General features: G+C 42.1%; 1 protein-coding gene across 1 annotated transcript in view; it reads right to left on the bottom strand.

The window, feature by feature from the left end:
• AKT3 (AKT serine/threonine kinase 3) overlaps positions 1-20,364 on the bottom strand; it is a 291,626-nt gene that overhangs the window by 7,822 nt on the left and 263,440 nt on the right. Inside the window, exon 12 of the mRNA XM_080824939.1 lies at positions 1,842-1,944. Within this exon, the coding sequence (XP_080681065.1) occupies positions 1,842-1,944 (103 nt within the window). The remainder of the gene's footprint in view (positions 1-1,841; positions 1,945-20,364) is intronic.

The raw sequence follows: 20,364 nt of genomic DNA, 5'->3' as shown, positions 1-20,364 counted from the left end.
CTTTGGATTGGGAGGTGAAAGCAAGCTCTCTGAGGAAGTGACATTTAAGCTGAGATCTGAGGGAGTAAGAGCTGTTGATGCAAATGTCGGAAAAAAGAGCATGGAAGGCAGAGACAGCTGTTAACACCCAAATCCCAAGGCACAGTGAGGCGTGGCATGTTCAAGGTGAGGCTGAATCCAGGCACGGTGGGGCAAGGTGGAGCAGGAGCAGGGACTGGACCGACAGGGCTGTGGAAGTCAGCATGAGCCATTCTGGTTTTGAGTGCAGAGTTCGGGAGCCATGAGAGGGCTGTGGGCAGGGAAATGACGTGGTCTGACTGCCGTAAAGGTTATTACAATGACGAGGTTTGGCAAATGCTCTGGAGTGGAGAGGGCTCCTGGGCCCTTCCAACACCTCACTGGTGCTGCCTGCCCTTCAGACATGTGGGTCACCACTGTCCACTCTGGGGCTAGCGGACACAGTGGCAAGGCCCTAGACCATTGTTTTGCTCACACAAGTCCTAAGCTACTTGCCCAAGAATCTGTGGCATTTCCAACACAGTCTTCTCCTCTTACAGATTTTAAGACGTTAGCAATGACACACAAGAGAGAATGGAAGGCCACTGTCCCACTGGGGACAGCAGTCCCACACATTCCCAGCTCATAGCTTGGCCAAGCTATGGCGTCCTGCTCCTGGCTATTGCTGACACTACCTGCGGGACCTGGGAAGCTCATTGTCTCCCTGGGTTTCAATCTCTTCCCTTAGATCATGAAAGTTAAGAGGTTCTTAACTTCTGGCCAGTCTAAAGAAAGCCAAGTGCACATATGCACACGCGATCATATTTTTCATTTCAGGGTGTGTTCGTGGTCTCTTGTTGTCAGGCTATGGGTTGAAAACTCTAGACCGGGATGGCTCCTAGTTTGCCTTTCAGCGGACAATCAGGTGATCGACCGCATCCGTGATTGGAGCCTTCCCTCTCGTGGCTACTGGTTTTGTAACAGCACCTCCAGCTACCCTGCCTTTCACAAACAAGAGAGGAGAGAAGTAGGAAGGGATCTAAAGGAAAGAAAAGGGAAAAAAAAAAGAACACAACAGGATCATGAGCCAAAAGATGTGTGACTTGAAGAAATCTTTGGCTTTCCATGTCTCTGAAACTCAATTCTATCCTCATTGCTAAGCTCATAATGACAGGTACAGAGTCCTCTGTTGGCACAAGAGTGTTTATAAGTTACATCTGATACCTTTCCTTCCTTTAAAGCCCAGTTATTTAGGCTATTTATTTAACCGTGCACACATACTAGCATACGTGGAACAATATTAAGTGGTACTTGAATGTACTGTGTTAATAGACATGTAATTTAATTTTATGTATCAAAAAGTTACTAGCACGCTAAGTTATGTCTTCACAAATACTATTAAGACAAAGCTAAATTACAAAAAAAGGTGATTCAATTTAAAGTGAATTAAAAACTATTAAGTCGGAAGGAGACCAGGACAAGCATGATTCTGCAGGGGGCATGTGAGTCCGTCCATGGTCAGGCAAACAGGGAAGGGTCACTTTCAGAGTCCTTCCAGCTGATGGCAAAAGAAAGTATTAGAATAGCAAGGAAAGGTGAGGTTGTCTACAGGTTAGTCTATAATTCTCAGGCTACAGTTTTTCTTTAAAAAATTTTTCCAACTCCCCAAAACTTTTCTCTCAGCTACCTGTCTTTGATACTTCCACATGGAACTTCATATTCTTAAGTGGGATGAAATGAAATAAGTCACTGTGGAATTCGATCTTGAAAATATCCACTCAACAGAGTGGCTGCTGTTTTCCATCATATTACAATGTCATCAAGTGCATGTCAGATGTACTTACATTTTTCAGGTGGCGTTATTGTAATAGTCTGAGCTGTAAATTCTTCATCAAAATATCTGGTATCTGTCTCAGATGTTACTTGAGGCTTAAAAGGAGGTACAAGCTGCAAGAAGAAAGAAAAAGCGTACTGTTAACAGACTCCAGTTTAGGAAAATTCATTTCTAGGATAAAATTAAAGAGCAAATAATTAACGAAACAGTGTCAAAAACCCAGACCACTGAGTCACTGCATATGGGAGATGTGGCGTTTGGCTTCCCAGTCAACAGTCTGAGCGCAGAACAGGAGGTACTTGGTTGTTATGTGTAAAATTTGCCGATTATGTGAAACAGAACAAACGAGAACCAGAGAGTATGGTGCAAAGAGGATACTGAAAAGTCCTAATTTCCCCACCCATCACAAACATATACACAAACCATATGGATGCAAACCCTGGTGACAAAATGCAGGCCCTCCCCGGAGCCATGAAAACACGACTTGTGTCCTAGTCTCTTCCTTGCACTGTCCAACAGCTTATTAGTAAGAATACAACTTGATACCGTTACTCCCCAGGCCACAGAGTGCTGCCCCTATCCTTGGCAAAGAAATACATCCGCTTACTTGAGATGGGCATGAACGCCTGCCCCTGCTCTGGGTCAGGGGTCTAGGGAGCCCCTGAAGTTACATGTGAATGTTTCGCCCCTTGGTTGCTTCCGATTCCGAGAGGGGACCGGGACCCAAAAGAGAGAGGGACTGCTCTACGACTGACGGGGCTGAATGCCTCAGAGATGCAGCAGGCACAGTGCAGGGCAAGTCTGGGGCTGCTGAAAGTCCCAGAAGCCGGAGCCTCTGGGACCTCTGCTGGCAAGGATGAGCAGAAGCCAGGAGCCGGGATGGGACTCCTGCTCCTCATGGCTCCAGCCTCACAGGAGAACACGATGGGCCCTGTCCCAGGACCTGGAGTCTCAGTACCCACTCTCATGGGTACCCTGCACAACAGGAGATGCTGCTTTTAGGAGAAAATTCCCAAGTGGACAGAAATACAGAGAGATGAGTGACAGAAATCAAGTATGTTTTATAAAAATTTCACAGGAACAATCAGAAACACACAACAGGCTTTAGCTCAATGCGTTTTTCCACTCGTCACAAAATTCATGTTAAATCATAAGGCAAAAATCTTTACATTACTCTCTAGGCAGTTTTCAAAAACCAGGGGGTGAGCAAAATGAAAAGCATGTTTTTGGAATAAAGGACCCCACACTTCTGTTTATGCCACATGTAATAGCATTTTAAAAAATTTTATTTGACAGTGACTGAGCGTGCGAGCATGCGCACAGGCAGGCGGAGGGGGAGCGAGCAGACTCCCCGCTGAGCAGGAAGCCCCACGCGGGTCTCGATCCCATGATCCCAGGATCCCGAGATCATGACCGGAGCCGAAGGCAGCCGCTTAACCGCCTGAGCCACCCAGGTGCCCCACCAACAGAGCATTTTTAATCCCTTTGCTTCCTACCATTCTGTCTGTCTGTCCCAGGACGCAGCTAGTCTAACGCCTCCGTTATGAGCAGGCACGTTTCTGGGGAGGGCCCTAGTTCAGGCGCCCCTGCAGACGGGGTGGCGGGTGGCTCTCCTCCCGCACCCCCAACCTCCGCGGGGCCGAGCTCCTCGGTCGGGTGGGCCCTGCTCTGGGACGCTGCCCGGGCGGTGCCGACACTCGCTCCGCGGCCGGAGAGCTCCCTCCTCCACGCAGACGCGAGGGCCGGGGCACCTTTCCGGGGCACCGCACAGCCCCACAACAAAGGTCACCAGGACCGGACAACCGGCCCTTTCCAAACTCTTTGGAAACCGGGGGTCACGGCCTCTGCCTGCAGGAGACTGGAGGCTGCGACGCGGGTTGGGGTCACCAGTCTACAAATGCCTCCGGTTGTTCCTCATCCTTCCCATCAAAACTTCACCACAAAGAAAGGCTTTTTGGCGGAAGTGGGCTTCGGGGCGCGCTCACCTCTGCCCACCCTTCCCAGCTGCTGCCTTCTGAGGCAAGGACGGCCCCCTGCCTGCGCGGTCCGGGAAAGCTGCTCTCCTCTCAGGTGAGCGCCAGCGCGGCCCCTTGAAACTCCTCCGAAATGGACAGGTCTTAAAAGAGCCTCCAAAGGTGCCTGAGCCAGCCTCCGCTCGGAAGGCTTCTGGCCGCCCCCCTCGCCGCCTCTTCTCGTCACGCGGCTTTCTCCTGCTTCACACGCCTCTCAACAGCTGACTCTACGCAGCTACGCATGCGCGCGCACGTGCGCAAGATACACGTGCGTCCGTCTCCGGCCGCCGCCATGACACCTTCTCCTAACGACACGTCAGCTCCGTGACGGCGAGGATGTTTAAGACAGTTCATTATTGAGGTACGACTGACAGGCAATAAGCCGTCCGTGTTACAGTTTGACGGGCTTTGACTTACATACGGAACCATGAAACCGTCACCCAAATCAAGATGGTGAAGGGTCTGTTTCCTCAGGAGCCTGTTGGGAGCCGTGCTCCCTCCTCCGCCCTGGCAGGCAACCACCGGCGTGCTTTCTGCCACGATGCCTTTGTTTGTATCTTCCGGGCTTTTATGTAAACAGAGCCCTATAGCATGTATCCTTTGTCTGACTTTTTGGCATTTAGCATGATTATTTTGACGACCATCCCTGTCACTTCCCGCGTCACCAGCCACCCCCCCCCCCCATGCTGCTGGGTAACACTCCACACAGGTGTGCCCGCACCCGTCTGTCCGTGACCTGTCATCGGACCGGGGTTGCTTCTGGTTTGCGGCTATTGCAAATCTGCTCGGACTCCTGGGGGTCCTTGTCTTGTTGAGAGAGGAGATTTTATTTATTTTGGACAAATACCGAAGACCTGAATGGCTGGGTCGTACGCTAGACGTACACTTAACTTCAAGAACCTGCCAGACTGTCCCAAGGCAGTCGCTTCATTTTACATGACTACTCCCCACGTACGACAGTTCCAGTCGCTCCCGGTTCTTGCCCGCACGGGTTTGGTGGGTCTTTTCAACAGCAGATATTCCAGTGTGTGGTGGTGTTTCGCTGTGGGTTTAATTTATATTTCTGGTGAGTTTACGAGCTCTTTGGGGAAGGGTCTGTTCAACCATTTGCCCCGCCCCTTTCTGGTCCACGAGTTTTGAGAGTTCTTTACATAATCTGCCTGCAGGTCTTTAATCAGATCTGTGATTTGTAACTGTTCTTCCCGTTCGTGACTTTTCCTTTCATTTCTTAACAGGGCCTTCTAAAGAACACACATACCTAATTACGCTATCATCTGATTTATCAATTTTTCTTTATGGGTCACGCACTGCTCTCATCATTGGAATCTGCATAACTTACCACCACAAAGATTTTCTCCTGTGTCCTCTTCTAGAAAGCTCTACACTTAGGACTATGTTTTGAGTTAATTTTGTATGTGCTGCAATTTTTAAACAAAATATGGATGTCCAATTGTTTCATCAGAATTTGAACTGAACTATCTTTGCACATCTATTTTAAGTTGCTTAACCATATACGTGTGGGTCTAGATTTCTAGGTTCTCTATGGGCAAATAAAAAATGTTACCTGTGCAGGGGCGCCTGGGAGACTGACTCAGTCTGTTAAGTGTCCAGTTCTTGATTTTGGCTCAGTTCATGATCTCAGGGTCCTGGGACTGAGCCCTACATAGGGCTCTGCACTCAGCAGGCAGTCTGCTTGAGATTCTCACTCTGCCTTTGCCCCTCCTCCACTAACACATACTCTCTAAATTAACTAAATCTTTTAAAAAAAAGATGTTATCTGTCTATAACAAACTGTCCTGATTACTGTAACTTAACTAAGTCTTGAAGTTGTAGTAGTGTAGGCTCTCCAACTTTATTTTCTGTCAAAGGTGTTTTGGCTATCCTAAGTCCTTAGCATTCCATATGAATTCTAGAATCAACCTAACAATTTCTACAAAATAGCCAGCTAGGCTAATCTTGATTAGGATTGTGTTGAATTTATGTATCCATTTTGAGAGAAATATCATCCTAAAAATATTGAGTCTTCTAAATCATGAACATATTAGACCTCTCCATTGCTTGAGGTTGTCTTTAATTTCTCTACAGTATTTTTTAATTTACAGCATGAAGGGCTTTCACATCTTTTGTCAAAAGTATCTCTAAGGGGCACTTGGGTGGCTCAGTAGGTTAAAGCCTCTGCCTTCGGCTCAGGTCATGATCCCAGGATCCTGGGATGAAGCCCTGTGTCGGGCTCTCTGCTCAGCGGGGAACCTACTTCCTCCTCTCTCTTTGCCTGCTTCTCTGCCTACTTGTGATCTCCATCTGTCAAATAAATAAATAAAAAATCTTAAAAAAAAGTATCCCTAAGTACTTCATACTTCTGTTGTTATGATAAGTAATATTCTTATTTTAGTCTCCATTTATTTTTATATCATGCAATCTTTTGTGTATTTACTTTGTATCAAATAAATAATGGGTTAAACATTTATAGTTTTTGTTTGTAGATTCCAGCTGATTTTCTATGTAGGTAATCATATTGTCCATGAATAAGACACATTTACTTCTTTCTTTACAGTCTGAATGCATTTAATTTCTTTTTCTTGCCTTACTGCACTGGCCAGAACCTCCAGTATAATGTTGAACAGAGTGAACATCTTCACCTTGTAAAATCACTCAGACTGTCTCCATTAGGATATTAGCGGTAAGTTTTCCCTAGATGTCCTTTATCAGGAGTGGCGAAGTTTCTCATTTGTAGATTACTGGGAGTATTTTAGTCTGCTCTTTATTTAAATCAGATGGATGTTGGATTTTCTTGAATGCTTTTTTCTTTCTGCATCCAATGAAATAACCATGTGTATTTCTTTCTTAGTTATTATCAATATGGTAAATTATGATTGATTTTTAAATATTAAACCAACTTTGTATTTCTAGAATAAACCCCACTTGGTAATGATGTGCTATTCTTGTATTTTTTGTTGCATTTGATTTGATAAAATTATGGGGAGTATTTTTACACATATATTAATTAAGGAAATTGGTCTATAATTTTCTTTTCTTGTATTATCTTTGCCTGCTTTTGGTATCAGGTTAAGCTAGCCTCATAGAATGAACTGGGAAATACTGCCTTTTTCTTCAGTTCTCTGGAGGAATCTGTGTAGAACTGATACTATTCCTCACTTAAATGTTTGGGAATTTATTGGTGAAGGCATATGGGTTGGGAGTGTTCTTTGCGAGAAGTATTTTTTTAACTACAAATATAATTTCTTTAACACATACCAGGCTATCCATGATATCTATTTCTTCATGGTAATTTGCATCTTTCAAGGGATTTGTCCATTTCAGTAAAATTGTTGAGTTTATGGACATGAAGATTATCATGCTATTTCCTATTATCCATTTAATACCCATAAAATCTGTAGCAAAGTCACCCCTCTCATTCATGGTATTAATAACTTATCTTCTTTTCTCTTCACTTTGGTTAGAAATTTATCAATTTGTTAATCTTCTCAAAGAACCACCTTTCCTTTCATCAATTTTCTCTATTTTTTTTTGTTTTTTATTTCACCAACTGCTGCCCCCATCTTCCTTAATTCCTTTCTTCTGCTTACATTGAGTTTAATTCATTCTTTTTCTAGTTTCTCAAAATGGAACATAAGGACATTGATCTCAGACCTTTCTTCTTTCTGAATATCATTCTTTAGTACTACTCCTTGAGATATTAGCTGTAGCCCACAGCAAAACATGTTTTGTTTTCATTTTTAGTCAGTTCAAAATACTACTTTCCCTTCTTTTTTAACCCATCGATTATTTGAAAGTGCACTTAGTTTCCACATACTTGAGAATTTTCCATATATCTTTATTTTGATTTCCAATTTTATTCCCATTTCAAAGAGACCATGCCTCAAATTATTTGAAGCCTTTAAAATCTATAGAGTTGTTTTGCTCAAAATATGGTATATCGGGGCAAATGTTCTGTGTGATCTCGAGAAGAAGAAATGTTCTTCTGTTGTCGGGTGATTTCTATAAATGTCAATTAGATTGAACTGGTTGATGGTATTGCTAGTGTCTTCTATAACCTTACTGACTTTCTCTCTGGTTCTTCTATCAATTATTTAGAGATAGGTATTGCTATGTCAAACTATAATGTGTATTTGTCTTTTTTCTTGCGGTCTTATTAGTTTTTGTCTTATGTACTTTAAGATTTGTTATTAGATGCAAAAATAAGATTTTTACATCCTCTTGATGAATTGATGCCTTTACTATTATGAAATGATCTGCCTTACTAACCCTGGTGCTATTACTTGCTTTGAAATCTTCATATGATACTAATACAGCCAGCCACTCTAGTGTTCTTTTGAAATAGTGTGAGCATGGTATATCATTTTTCCATCCTTTTATTTTTATCTACTTATAATTTGCATTTAAAGTGGGTTTCTTATAGGCAGCATATAGGTGATTCTTGCTTTTTTTCAATCTGGCCATCTTTTATTTTTATTTTTTTTAAGATTTTATTTATTTATTGGGAAAGTGATAGTGTGAGCAAGGAGAAGGGAAGAAAGAGAGACTCTCAAGCAAGCATGGCGCTTAATGCAGGGCTTGATCCCGTGACCCAGAGATTATGACCTAAGGTGAAATCAAGAGTCAGAGGCCCAACCAACTGAGCCACCCAGGCACCTCTGATCTGACAATCTCTTTTAAGGGCGGTATTTAGATCATTTGCTCTCAGTGTGGTTACTGATATGGTTGAGATGAAACAAGCTTCACACTTGTCTCACCTGGGACTTTATTTTGCATCAACACTATACCCCTGATTCCTAAAACAGTGCCTGCCACTTAGTGGCATGAATAAATGAATCATTATTCAATCTTGGTGCTCAAGTGAGATGTCAGAGAGCACGTAGTCTAAAATGAGGAGACTGAAGCTAAAGCTGGTAAAATGACTTGCTGAAGATGATACAAGTAGCAACGGAAGCAGCAAACCCCCTCTCTCCGGATCCCAAGCTCTCCCTACTGTGGTGCCTGCAAAGACAGCATCAAAATGCTTTTTGCTTTTGACTGCTTCTCCAGATATTAGTCATAGTCAAGGCATGCATGTTGGGGGCATATTTCCTCCCTTCAATTCACACACAGAAGCAGAACACAACACAGTCAAGTATGAACATCCACACAGGAAAGCAAGAACCCAATTTCTGTACACGGGGAAAGGTGTGAGAGAAAATGTGCAAAGAAGGGCCACAGACCCCAACAGAGGTGCTACCACACACATCCTAGGTATGCCCAGCTGCGGGTTTCCTCTGACTCCCAGAGTATATATTCACTTTAAACAACTGGTCACATTTCAAATATTTCATTCTTATGGGCTGCATTGTGCCCCTTCCTCCCAATTCGTATGTTGGGAGTCCTAACCCCCAGGGACTGTACTGGAGACAGGGTCCTCAAAGAGGTGATTACATTAGAATGAAGTGTTCGTGCGGGCCTTAGTCCAACCTAACAGATGTCCTTGTAAGAAGAGGAAATGTGGACACAGAGGGATTCCAGATGCACACACATGGAGGAAAGATCGTGTGAGGAGGAACAGATAAGGCATCCGTCTACAAGCCAAGGAAAGAGGCTTCAGAAAAAACCAACCCTGGGGTGCCTGGGTGGCTCAGTGGGTTAAAGCCTCTGCCTTCGGCTCAGGTCATGATCTCAGGGTCCTGGGATCGAGCCCCGCATCGGGCTCTCTGCTCAGCGGGGAGCCTGCTTCCCTCTCTCTCTCTCTGCCTGCTTCTCTGCCTGCTTGTGATCTCTGTCAAATAAATAAATAAAATCTTAAAAAAAAAAAAAAAGAAAAAGAAAAAACCAACCCTGCCAGTATCTTGATCTTGAACATCCAGCTCCCAGAACCATGGGAAAACAAATTTCTGTTAAGTCACCCAGGTTGTGGTACTCGGTTATGGCAGCCCTAGCAGACTAACACATTAATTTTCTATTTTGCCTTTAAACCAGTATCATCTTAATTTTCCCTCCCCTGCTCTGGACACATATCTCAAAACACTCCTGTATCAACTGACACACTGCAGACTCTTGTTGAGGAATGCAGACGTACTGGCTGAGGCAGAAGCACACAAGTATAAATCTTAGCTACCTTTAGATGTTAACTCAAAGAATGTCATTAACTGCAAATCTGAAATATTTTCCCAACAGATGCTTTAAACCTCCAAAGTATCTGTCTTTGAAAGCTCACTGGTTTTCAGGAAACGTCGCTCCGGATGATGTAAACAGGAAGATCACAGTGCTGGCTTGAGGGCTGTGCTTCCAATTCACCAACAAGGCATTATCAGAGCTGTGTTTCCTTGTGCAGCCACAAGACCACAGGGTGGTGGCAAGATGGCAGCCCCCGAAATCCTTCCACACTCACCCTCTCCCACATTTTACATGGTACCAAGTCACTCTATCATTTGCTATCTTTCTAAAGCACTATGTTTCTTTCCTGTAAGTGAAAGAACAGAAAACACGCCCCTGAACTTGTTAGAGTAAGTTGCAGTCCCTACTCCGGGTATGTGGCTGGAGGGACAGCAGGGGAGTATGGATGCCAAGGCCGCTGAGGGTCAGTCTCCCCGACCTTCCTCAGCAACAAATCAGTTGCTACCTCCCGGTCTCTATGTTCTTTCTTCTGTTTTCAGTGTTGGCGCTCTAGAAATAGACAGCAGAGCTGGGAAACTGCAGGGAAAGCTCATACAGAGAGTGACTATAGAACCTCAACCGTTACCCTATTTGAATACTATGTCCACCACTCTGATAGGGATCAAAAAGCCTGGGAACACAGACACTGGCAATAAAAACTGCCACCACTAATCAAGGCTTAGATTTACCACAGACGATAATCTAATGCTGTAATTCTACTTCTTTAAAACCATTCAAGAGAGTAACTAAGCTTAGGTAGGGATTCTAGCTTATTTAATCTCTGTTCTCCTGAAAAACTGTTTTTGTTTTTTGTGGTTTTTGAGAGAGAGAGACCACACAAGTGGGAGGTGGGGTTATAGCAGAAGAGGGGGAGAGAACCTCAAGCAGGCTCCACGCCCAGCACAGAGCCTGGCAAGTGGGACTCGATCTCACAATCCCGAAACCATGACCTGGGCTGAAATCAAGAGTCAGATGCTCAACTGACTAAGCCACCCAGGTGCCCCTCCTGAAAAACTGGTTTTATGCTTTGTGTGTATATATATTATGTACACACACACACACACACACACACATATATGAAAAATGGGAATATAGAAAGAAGATTTATTTCTAGCAAAACTAATAAACCTATAGCAAACATTGCTTAATTGTATTATCTGTTAAGATTTATAATACCAATTAAGATTTCTTGACAGGTGACCAGAAACTCAAATACCTATCCTTCATTTTCACAAAACCACACAATAGTAATTCACGTCCATAATGTTGACCTTGATCCTGTTAAAAAAATGCACAAGGTTCCCAAGGTATATATCACGCTAATATACAAATATTATATCATAACTTGAGTGCAGCAAAGTGAGTATTTCAGCTATAACAAACATTAACTGTTTAATTAATACATCTGTTTTCCCTGATGGAACTTAGAAGGGCTTTTTAACATACAGTATGCATGGTCTGCACTGCTCAGAAAGTGATCCCCAGAAATGTGAACTCATACTTTCTTTTCCTTGATCAATTTCCTCATTTAAAAAAAGAGCTTCATAAACATTCCACTGGCTGTGGGTCTGTGGACAGGTGATGCTACTCACAAATATTCACAGGCATGTTACATCACTGGAAGACTCAGTTACACTTGGAGAATAGTTGCTTATGGAGGTAAAACAACTTTCGTTAGTGAAACAGAGCCCTCTCTGAAAGGCAGGGGATGGTAGTAAAAAGACTTTGCTGCTATGGAGGTGAAGATGGGCAAGCTGCATCCATTATAGACCCCAGGATTTCACCAAGAACTTGCTGGAACAGTCCCCTCTTCATCCCCCTCCAGCTGACCGCACTGGCCCAGCCCCCCATCAGCAATGTGGCAGCCACTGATCACTATCTCTGTTTACAAATGTTCATGAACATGGGCAAAAGTTAAAGGAGTATGTAAATCGGGGAGAAATGGTATAAGATGAAGAAAACTTGGGACCTATTTCAACAGATAAAAACCAAATCAACCAAACAAAAACCTTACAAAATGTGGGTAGGATCCCAGGGAGTCACATTAAAGTCTATTAAACCTCCAATACAGAAAAAGATGGGTATTAATAATAATGCTCCCAACCAAGATTTTTACTTTTACAGAGAAATCCATATTATATTTCCATGAAGATGACCAAGATCCTATCCCCATGCCCACCTTCCCACCAAGACAGCCACTCTCTCATTATCACACCAGACCAACCCCTACAGAGGATCCAGTGATCCAAGAGCCTCTGGGTTTGGGGATAAGATTTTGATGGGAAGGGAAGAAGGAAAGTAGAGGATTTTAAAAGCAGAGCAGGAGAATGTGGGGGTTCAATTTGAGGGCAGAGAAGCAGAGAGCAATTTCTGTGAGAGGAGAGGGAGCTCCTGCCAGGAAGAATCTGGGTTGTTCATGGATCTACAGAATACACTGTGTTAGTTCATGGATCTACAGAAACTAACCAGAATCAGGTGAAGAATCCCAAAGGCGGGAGCTCAGTTGTGCAGGCCCCCAACAAGGGTAAAAGTAGGGAGAAGAGGCACAAAAGGTTCTAAATGCACAAGCATTTTCCCTAAATGGACTATACATCCAGGGACTCCTGCATGCATACATGGGCCAGCCAGCCAGAGAATCGGAAGATGGGAAGCTAGAACAAGCAGCACTACCTGTTAGCTGGCACCTCTCAGTTCAAGAGGGCTTAAGTGATCCAACATACTCAACTCCTTATGAAGAACAAAGAGTAGGTGTTTGAGTACCTCTTCTTTTCATCGCATTTTTAACTGAATTATAAAATATTTGCATTGAAAAGAATCTTGTAGATCTAATCCAATCCCCTTATTTTAAAATGAAAAAAATGGAGGCCCCAAGTTTTCATACTAGTCAGTTATCCAAAAGCATAATACAGATAAAATTCTAGTTACTTTTTTACAAAAGATTTTTATTTGCATGAGAGAGAGACAGCACAAGATGGGGGAGGGGCAAAGGCAGAGGTTGGAGAAGCAGGCTCCCTGGTGAGCAGGGAGCCCTCCTGGGGCATGATTCCATCAAGACATGACCCAAAAGCAGACTCTTAACCGACTGAGCCACCTAATGCCCCAGTGCTATTTTATTATTGAATCTTCATTCATTTGGTGGAAGAAACACTTCCTATATTCCAGGGCTGTTTTCAGAGCTAGGTAAGCACATGTATGTGGAAACACCTTGCATACGCTCTGAAACACTTTATTGAAAATGTTAGTAATAACTGTATTTTCACTTACTGAGAATCTACTAAGTGCCAGGCACTTCACACACCGTCTCTAATTCTCCAAATAGTCCTGGGAGGTGGTAGAGTACTGGAAATGAAACAAGCTTAGAAGAATTTGCCTGGGATCCTGCTCAGGTTTCATCCTAGATTTTTTTTTTTTTTTTTTAAATTCAGAGTCATCATTCTCATAGCCCCATCTCAATGGTTACAACAGAACTGTCAATTAACAGCTGATTGTTCCTGTTGGTAACAGAATCAGGCTCCCCCCAAAAGATAAAATGAAAAGAAAAAGAAAAAAAGAATCAGGCTCCCAGCATCTAGTCTGAGTGGTGGTGCCATCACTGGGTGGTATAACATACGCTGCGTGTATTTTCTATTAAAACATATGATTTTTGATAAAAGGCATCTATTATACACTCACAGACTTGCATCTGTGTCCACCCATGAAGCCCGGGGCTAGGAAGAGAGTTCCAGAAAGAAGGAATGTGTCCTGGAGACCTAGGCAGCAGCTGTGTGGTCTGAAGACTCACTCTGTCCCCAAGGGGATAATTCAACCATGAGGTTGCATAAAAATGCAAATAGTCTGCTTATTTGTGTCTCCTCTGCCAACTGTGAGCAACTTGAGGACAGGGATCTTCCCTTTAGGTGTTCAGCACGCTCCTAACACTTGGTACAAAGTAGATGAACAGCAAATGGTAGGTAAACACTATAAAATATTCATATGAGGTCCTTTGGTCTTGCTGAAGTCTACTCAAAAGGCAATGCAAATTACACATTTTCTAGGAGAGTCTCAGTTTGTTAGTAAGAGCTGGGCCAAGCAGAGAAGGGAAGAGCCTGGAGTCATCTCCTGGAGGTGCACAGAACTAACCATACATTCACTGCTAATTTGCAGAATTCAAATAAGCTCTTCTATCTACACAGACTCTTTGGAATGCTGCACAAATGTGAATTTGCGGGATACTTCTTTGCAGGAATAAAAAATGTTCCTTTGTCACTAGAAGCAAGGCTATGTTTGACATGCAATAATGAATAATTAAAAATAGATACTAATTTTTGCTTCTGTTAATGGCCAAGAAGCTCCTTTTGGATCAACCCTCCTGTAGATAATTATAAACACTGGAAAAAAATCCAAAGATTCTGGGAAGCAACTAGAAACAGCTTTATACCAGAAGGGAGTTGGACACTAGGAAGAAGAGACTGGAACTGGATGAATTCCCCACATTTGTGGCTCCTAACTCCAGTCTCTACCATGCAGGGTTAAAATTTGGATGAGAGGGGCACCTGGGTGGCTCAGTGGGTTTAGCCTCTGCCTTTGGCTCAGGTCATTTTCTCAGGGTCCTGGGATCCAGCCCCGCATCGGGCTCTCTGCTCAGTGGGGAGCCTGCTTCCCCCCCCCCCCGCCTTTCTCTCTGCTTGTGATCTCTCTCTCTCTCTCTCTCTCTCTGTTAAATAAATAAATAAAATATTAAAAAAATTTTTTTTGGATGAGAAATCCACAGTCTTACATCATGAAGAACCAGAGGCCAGGCTCTGGGATAAGCACAGCAGCTTGAAGTAGGAAGAAGAGGGGGAACCCCACGTTCTGAATACAGTCTGCCCACATCTCTGGCTGACTCCTGAACCATGCTTGCGCAGGGCAGATTCCAAGCTCCCTAGGGAAGTCTAAATAAACCGACCTAAAATTTTAAACTACATTCACTGGGGAGGGCACAGAGGTTGCTGTTTGAGTTCGGCCATGATAAACTGCCCACCAATTTAAAAAAAAAAAATCAATATTGTTTGTTGTAATCTAATAGAATTCAGAGGCCCTACTCTGAATTCTAGAGTAGAATTGAGTACCTCTTCTTTTCAATTCATTTTTAACAATGAAAAGAATTTCACAAGTAGGGACATGTGGAGCTTGGCGTCCATTGGGGGGAGGTGGGGAGGATGTTTGTAAAGCAGGGAGAAAAACAACGTGAAACCCAGAAGCATGAACTGGAGCCCACAGGACAGACCTAAGCCCATGTCATTTCTTACTGCCTCGGACCTCGATGGTGTGGCTTTGCCTCACAAGCTGGGAACATGCATCATGCGGCTGAATACACAGGCCGCTGGCAGAGGGGAGAGCTACCCAGGCTGACGGGGGCCGGAAACAGGCCTGACCACTGCCTAGGGTCTTGAGCTATCCTGGAAGAATGCCGCAGGAGAATTCTGGAAATTGTAGCTCAGCCTAGTCAGAGGGATTTATTCTAAAGCCATCACAGAAACCTAAAGTTCTCGGAAGCAGCCAATGAAACAGGCCTCGTAATTTACAAGGGAACACATAACTGAGTACGCACTCACTAAACTCACGATTTTACACTCGGTGAAAATCTTCAAGAATGAAGGCAAAATAAAGACGCCATCAGATAAAATACAAGTTCCCTGCCAGGCAACGTGCACTATACCAAATGAGAGAAGTTCCTGGGGCTGAAGGGGAATGTACCAGAAAGAAACCTGGTCTCCAAGAAGGAGTGAAAAGATGGGAGCGCTCGCTCTGCTTCGGACAGCGGCAACAGTGACCGGTGACATTACAAAAACACCCACTCCCATGGACACTTGACAGGGTGAACCGAAGCTCAGCAAAACAACTTTTTTTTCTTAATTAAAAAAAAAAAAAAAAAGAATGAAGATTATTTGAAAGGGTAAACATGGAAAAAAATAATACTAAAAGTTCTAACTTGGCATCTGGACAGAGGTGAAGGTTGATGTTCAAATAGAACACAATAGTTTAAGGAAGGAACCAAAGACTTAAAATTAAGACAGTAAAGTGTGGAAGATCCCCATCGGCCCCTTTGCCACGAGACGTTATTTCATTTAGGTCTCTCTCTGCAATTCCCACTGCAGACTATAATAAAATTACTCATTTAAACAGTTGCCATTTTGCTGAAAGGAAATAAAATTACTCATTTAAACAGTCACTTGGTCAAACAAGTGACCAAAGTAAACTATGAAGTACCTAAATCACTCCCTAAAATCAGGTTTTCTCTTCTCTTCTGAACGAAACCTCTGGAAAATAAGTACGAATGTGATAAGCAGAAGGCAGATCAAAATGAGGTAAAATCTTAGTAAGATCAGAATGAGGCAAAGATTCCGAATCCATCGTCCCTAAAAGCCTCTTTCTTGGTCCTCGCTGTTTTGTAGTATCATTTTTTGCTTATGAAGAATAAAGCTTCAGCAGTCTGCATAAACTTCTGGAATCTTCTGCCTCAGCTGGGTCCACACCTACTGGCTGGCACCCCTGCCCTGTCCCCAGTGAGTGTTCCCTCCAGCGCTCGTGAGGCAGCCCCCCTCCTCACGAGGCTCATGTAGACCTCACACATTCTTCTCATTCGACAGAGGCAGGACTCCTGCAGTAAAAGTGGGGCCTTCTGGCAGGAACTACTCCGGCTTCCAGACCAAATATTTATAAAAACATTTGGTTCCGTGGGCACTCCCATTTCTTTCCCATCAATGACACGATGACAGTGCCCCACCTCTTCCCCAAAGACTAATCCCTCTGGCCAGCCTTCACAGCTCTTGCTTTTTCCTTATGTCTTACTTTCCCCCCATATTTATCATCATTTCACATCTTACAATATCTGTATTGTACATCTTACTATCTGTATATAACCTTACTATTTTCCTATATATCTTCACCTCCAGAGCCCTGATTGGATTTCCCCCCAGTACGTGAGCAACACGAAAGCAAACACACATCTAATCCATTCTGTGGGCTGTTTCCCATTTTGCTCTTGCTCCCTCCTTCTTTATCCTTTCATTTTCTTGAAAAGCCTATGCTTGGTGCTTCCACTTCTTTTACCTCCCGCTTCACTTACAAAACTTCAAAAGAACTATTTTGAGCATAAAAAGAGAAGAATAGAAAATAATATAAAATGACAACCAGATCTAAGTAACAGATGTTAACATTTTGTCATATGTACTTTGAAACTTTTTTTTAAGATATAAAACATGGAGATGCAGCTAAAAACCTATTGCTTTCCCCTCACTAATATTCACCCTTTTTTTTTTTAAAGAAAGATTTTTTTGTTTATTTATTTGACAGAGATACAGCGAGAGTAGAAACACAAGCAGGGGGAGAGGGAGAGGGAGAAGCAGGCCTCCCGCCAAGCAGGGATCCCAACGTGGCGCTCAATCCCAGGACCCCGGGCCCATGACCCCAGCCAAAGGCAGCAGCTTAATGGCTGAGCCACCCAGGCACCCTTATTCACCGATTTTTAATGCCCAAATTACAATGATATATGACTCAAGGAAATATTGTGGTGCTATTTCTTTGTATCATTTGCATGCAAGTTCTTATCATTGTCACCCATATATAGGCCATCACAGACATAATTTTCTTTAGTTCATTTTCAGTTTTATAATGTATCATTCCCTAAGTATCTTATGTAACTTAATTTTTTATGTTCATGTATTTTTTTTTAAAAAAGATTTTATTTACTTATTTGACAGATAGAGATCATAAGTAGGCAGAGAGGCAGGCAGAGAGAGAGAGAGAGGAGGAAGCAGGCTCCCTGCTGAGAAGAGAGCCCGATGTGGGGCTCCATCCCAGGACCCTGGGATCATGACCTGAGCCGAAGGCAGAGGCTTTAACCCACTGAGCCACCCAGGCGCCCCTGTTCATGTATTTTTGAGATTTGCAAATAAATACTTATAAACCAATCAACCAAATGATATTTATAAATCCAACTTACTCATGTTTTATTCAGTATAGTACTGCACTGTAAAAATAAGACAAATGTTAATTATTACATATTCCACTATCAGAGATCTATTAAGTTTTATTTTCTTTTAAAAATCACATACCCCTTATTTCTTATTATCTTATTTTATTAGAATCTATGATAAACACTGCCTAGGGGTGCCTGTGTGGCTTAGCTGGTTAAGCATCTGACTCTTGGTTTTGGCTCAGGGTCATGGGATCAAGTCCCACGTTGGGACCCCTGCTCAGCTGGGAGTCCACTTGAGATTTTCCCTCTTCTTCCGCCCTTCTCTTTCTCAAATAAAATAAATAAAGTCTTTTTAAAAATGATATTAAAAAACCACCATGAATGTGATATTGATAGATACCATCTTCCTTACATTTAAAGAAAATATTTGTAATATCCAACCATTAAGAATAATGTTTGTAGAAAAAATGTTGATAAAAACTTACTTAAAGAAAATTCATTTTACTTTGAGGTTACTAACAGTGTTTTAAATATATCTTTAAAAATCATGAATGGTTTCTACTTTCATTTTCATGAAAAGATTTTCTATACAGATTGAGATGGTCATGTGGGTTTCTTCCTTAATCTCTAAATGTGATGAATAACATAAAATTTTTCTAATCTAATCGTATTTCAAGAACAAATCTAACATGGATATGAGAATATAAATATTGTGATGCAATATTAGAAATAACTTCAATATTTTACTTAGAATATTTAAGTTCTGTTCACAAATGGCCTATAATTTTTTTTTCTTGTAGGAGTCTTATCAGGGTTACCAAAGGTTATAAAATAAGTTTAAGAAGCATATAACCCTTTCTTTCTTTCTTAGGAGCAGCTTTTTAAAAATCTTTCTAATGACAGGGATTATCTTCTCTTGGATGTTTGATGGAGATTACCTGAAAAACTCATCTGGGCTTGTACTGGTGTTTTTGTATTGGGTAAAAACACTGGAACTGGAGAGATGACAGATTTTATACAAATTTAACAATGGAATGTTTTCACATTTTTCTTGAGTCAGCGGATAATTTACAGTTTGCTTAAAATTATCCATTAACTTTTTTAATAAGCAGTATAAAAATTATCTGTGGTAGTTGAATTATATTTTCATTTCTATATTTCTGTATCTCATTTTAATTCCTAATATTTTTCTTGAATAATTCTGAGATTTGGCTACTTTACTAGTCTCTTATATAACTGCATTTTCATGATCCTTTCAAACGTTTGCTTTCTGTTTCATTCATTTGTACTTTTACATTCACTCGGTGCTTCTACTCACTCTCAATGTGATTATTCCACTGTTGAATTTCCTCCCTTAATTTGATTTGGGAGCTTGGCTAATTTTGGATCTTTCTGCTTTGTTTGCCCGCCCCCCACCCCTGTGCAAGTATTTAGGAACTGTCTTGACTGCATCTCACAAATTTCACTGCCATTCAACTCTAATATTTTCCGATTCCCAATGCAGCTATTCATAGTCCGTGACTTATATTCAAGTTTATCTTAAAGATTTCAAACATCTGTGGTTTAGAGAAGTATTTCTTTGTTGATTACTCCTAGTTTCATTGCAATTTTATTGATCACAGAAAACAGTCTGAGTGACATAGCTCCTTTGTTTTCTATTGAGGCTTGATCTGATGCTTTAAAAGACATGCATGTTCTAAGCTACAGACCAATATCCCCACAAGCACTGATGCAAAAATCCTTAACAAAATAGAAGCACAGTGAATCCAGGAGCATATTACACAGGTTGCACACAACCATGTTCATAAGGATTGCACAGATTCTGTAATACCACTAATTGTTACTGTCATCTTAATAGTAAGTCACCAAGCTACAAACACGGGGTGTCTCTCCCTTTACCCATGTGTTCTTTCACCTATTTCAGCAGTATTTTATAGTCAGCAGCGTGTAACTTGCACCATTGTGATTCTACTTATTCCTAAGTATTTAATTCTTTTTGATGGTATTGTAAATGGAATTGTTTTAATTTGCTTCCCAGATTGTTCATAGCTTAATATATACAAATATAAAGTATTTTTTTGGTGTTGATTTCATATCCTGAAATGTTGCTGAATCTGTTTATTAGCTTTAGAGGGTGTGTGTGTGTGTGTGTGTGTGTTTGTTCTCCTCGGGGTTTTCTACATCTGTGAAAAGAGGTAGTTTTACTACTTCCTTCCAATCTGATTGCTTTTTATGTTCTGTTCGAATTGCTCTGACTTCAACTTCCAGTATTAATGTTGAACAGAAGTGTCACAAGTGAGCATCCTTGTTCTCTTCCTTATCTCAGGTGAAAAGCTTTCAGTCTTTCAACATCAAGTATGATGTCAGCTGTAGGTTCATCTACGGCCTTTATCCTGTTGAACAAGTTTCCTTCTATTCCTAGTTTTCTCAGTTTT

Source organism: Martes martes (genome assembly GCF_963455335.1).
Source record: "Martes martes genome assembly, chromosome: 15".
Lineage (NCBI taxonomy): Eukaryota > Metazoa > Chordata > Mammalia > Carnivora > Mustelidae > Martes > Martes martes.
This window is presented reverse-complemented; position numbering and strand designations above follow the sequence as displayed.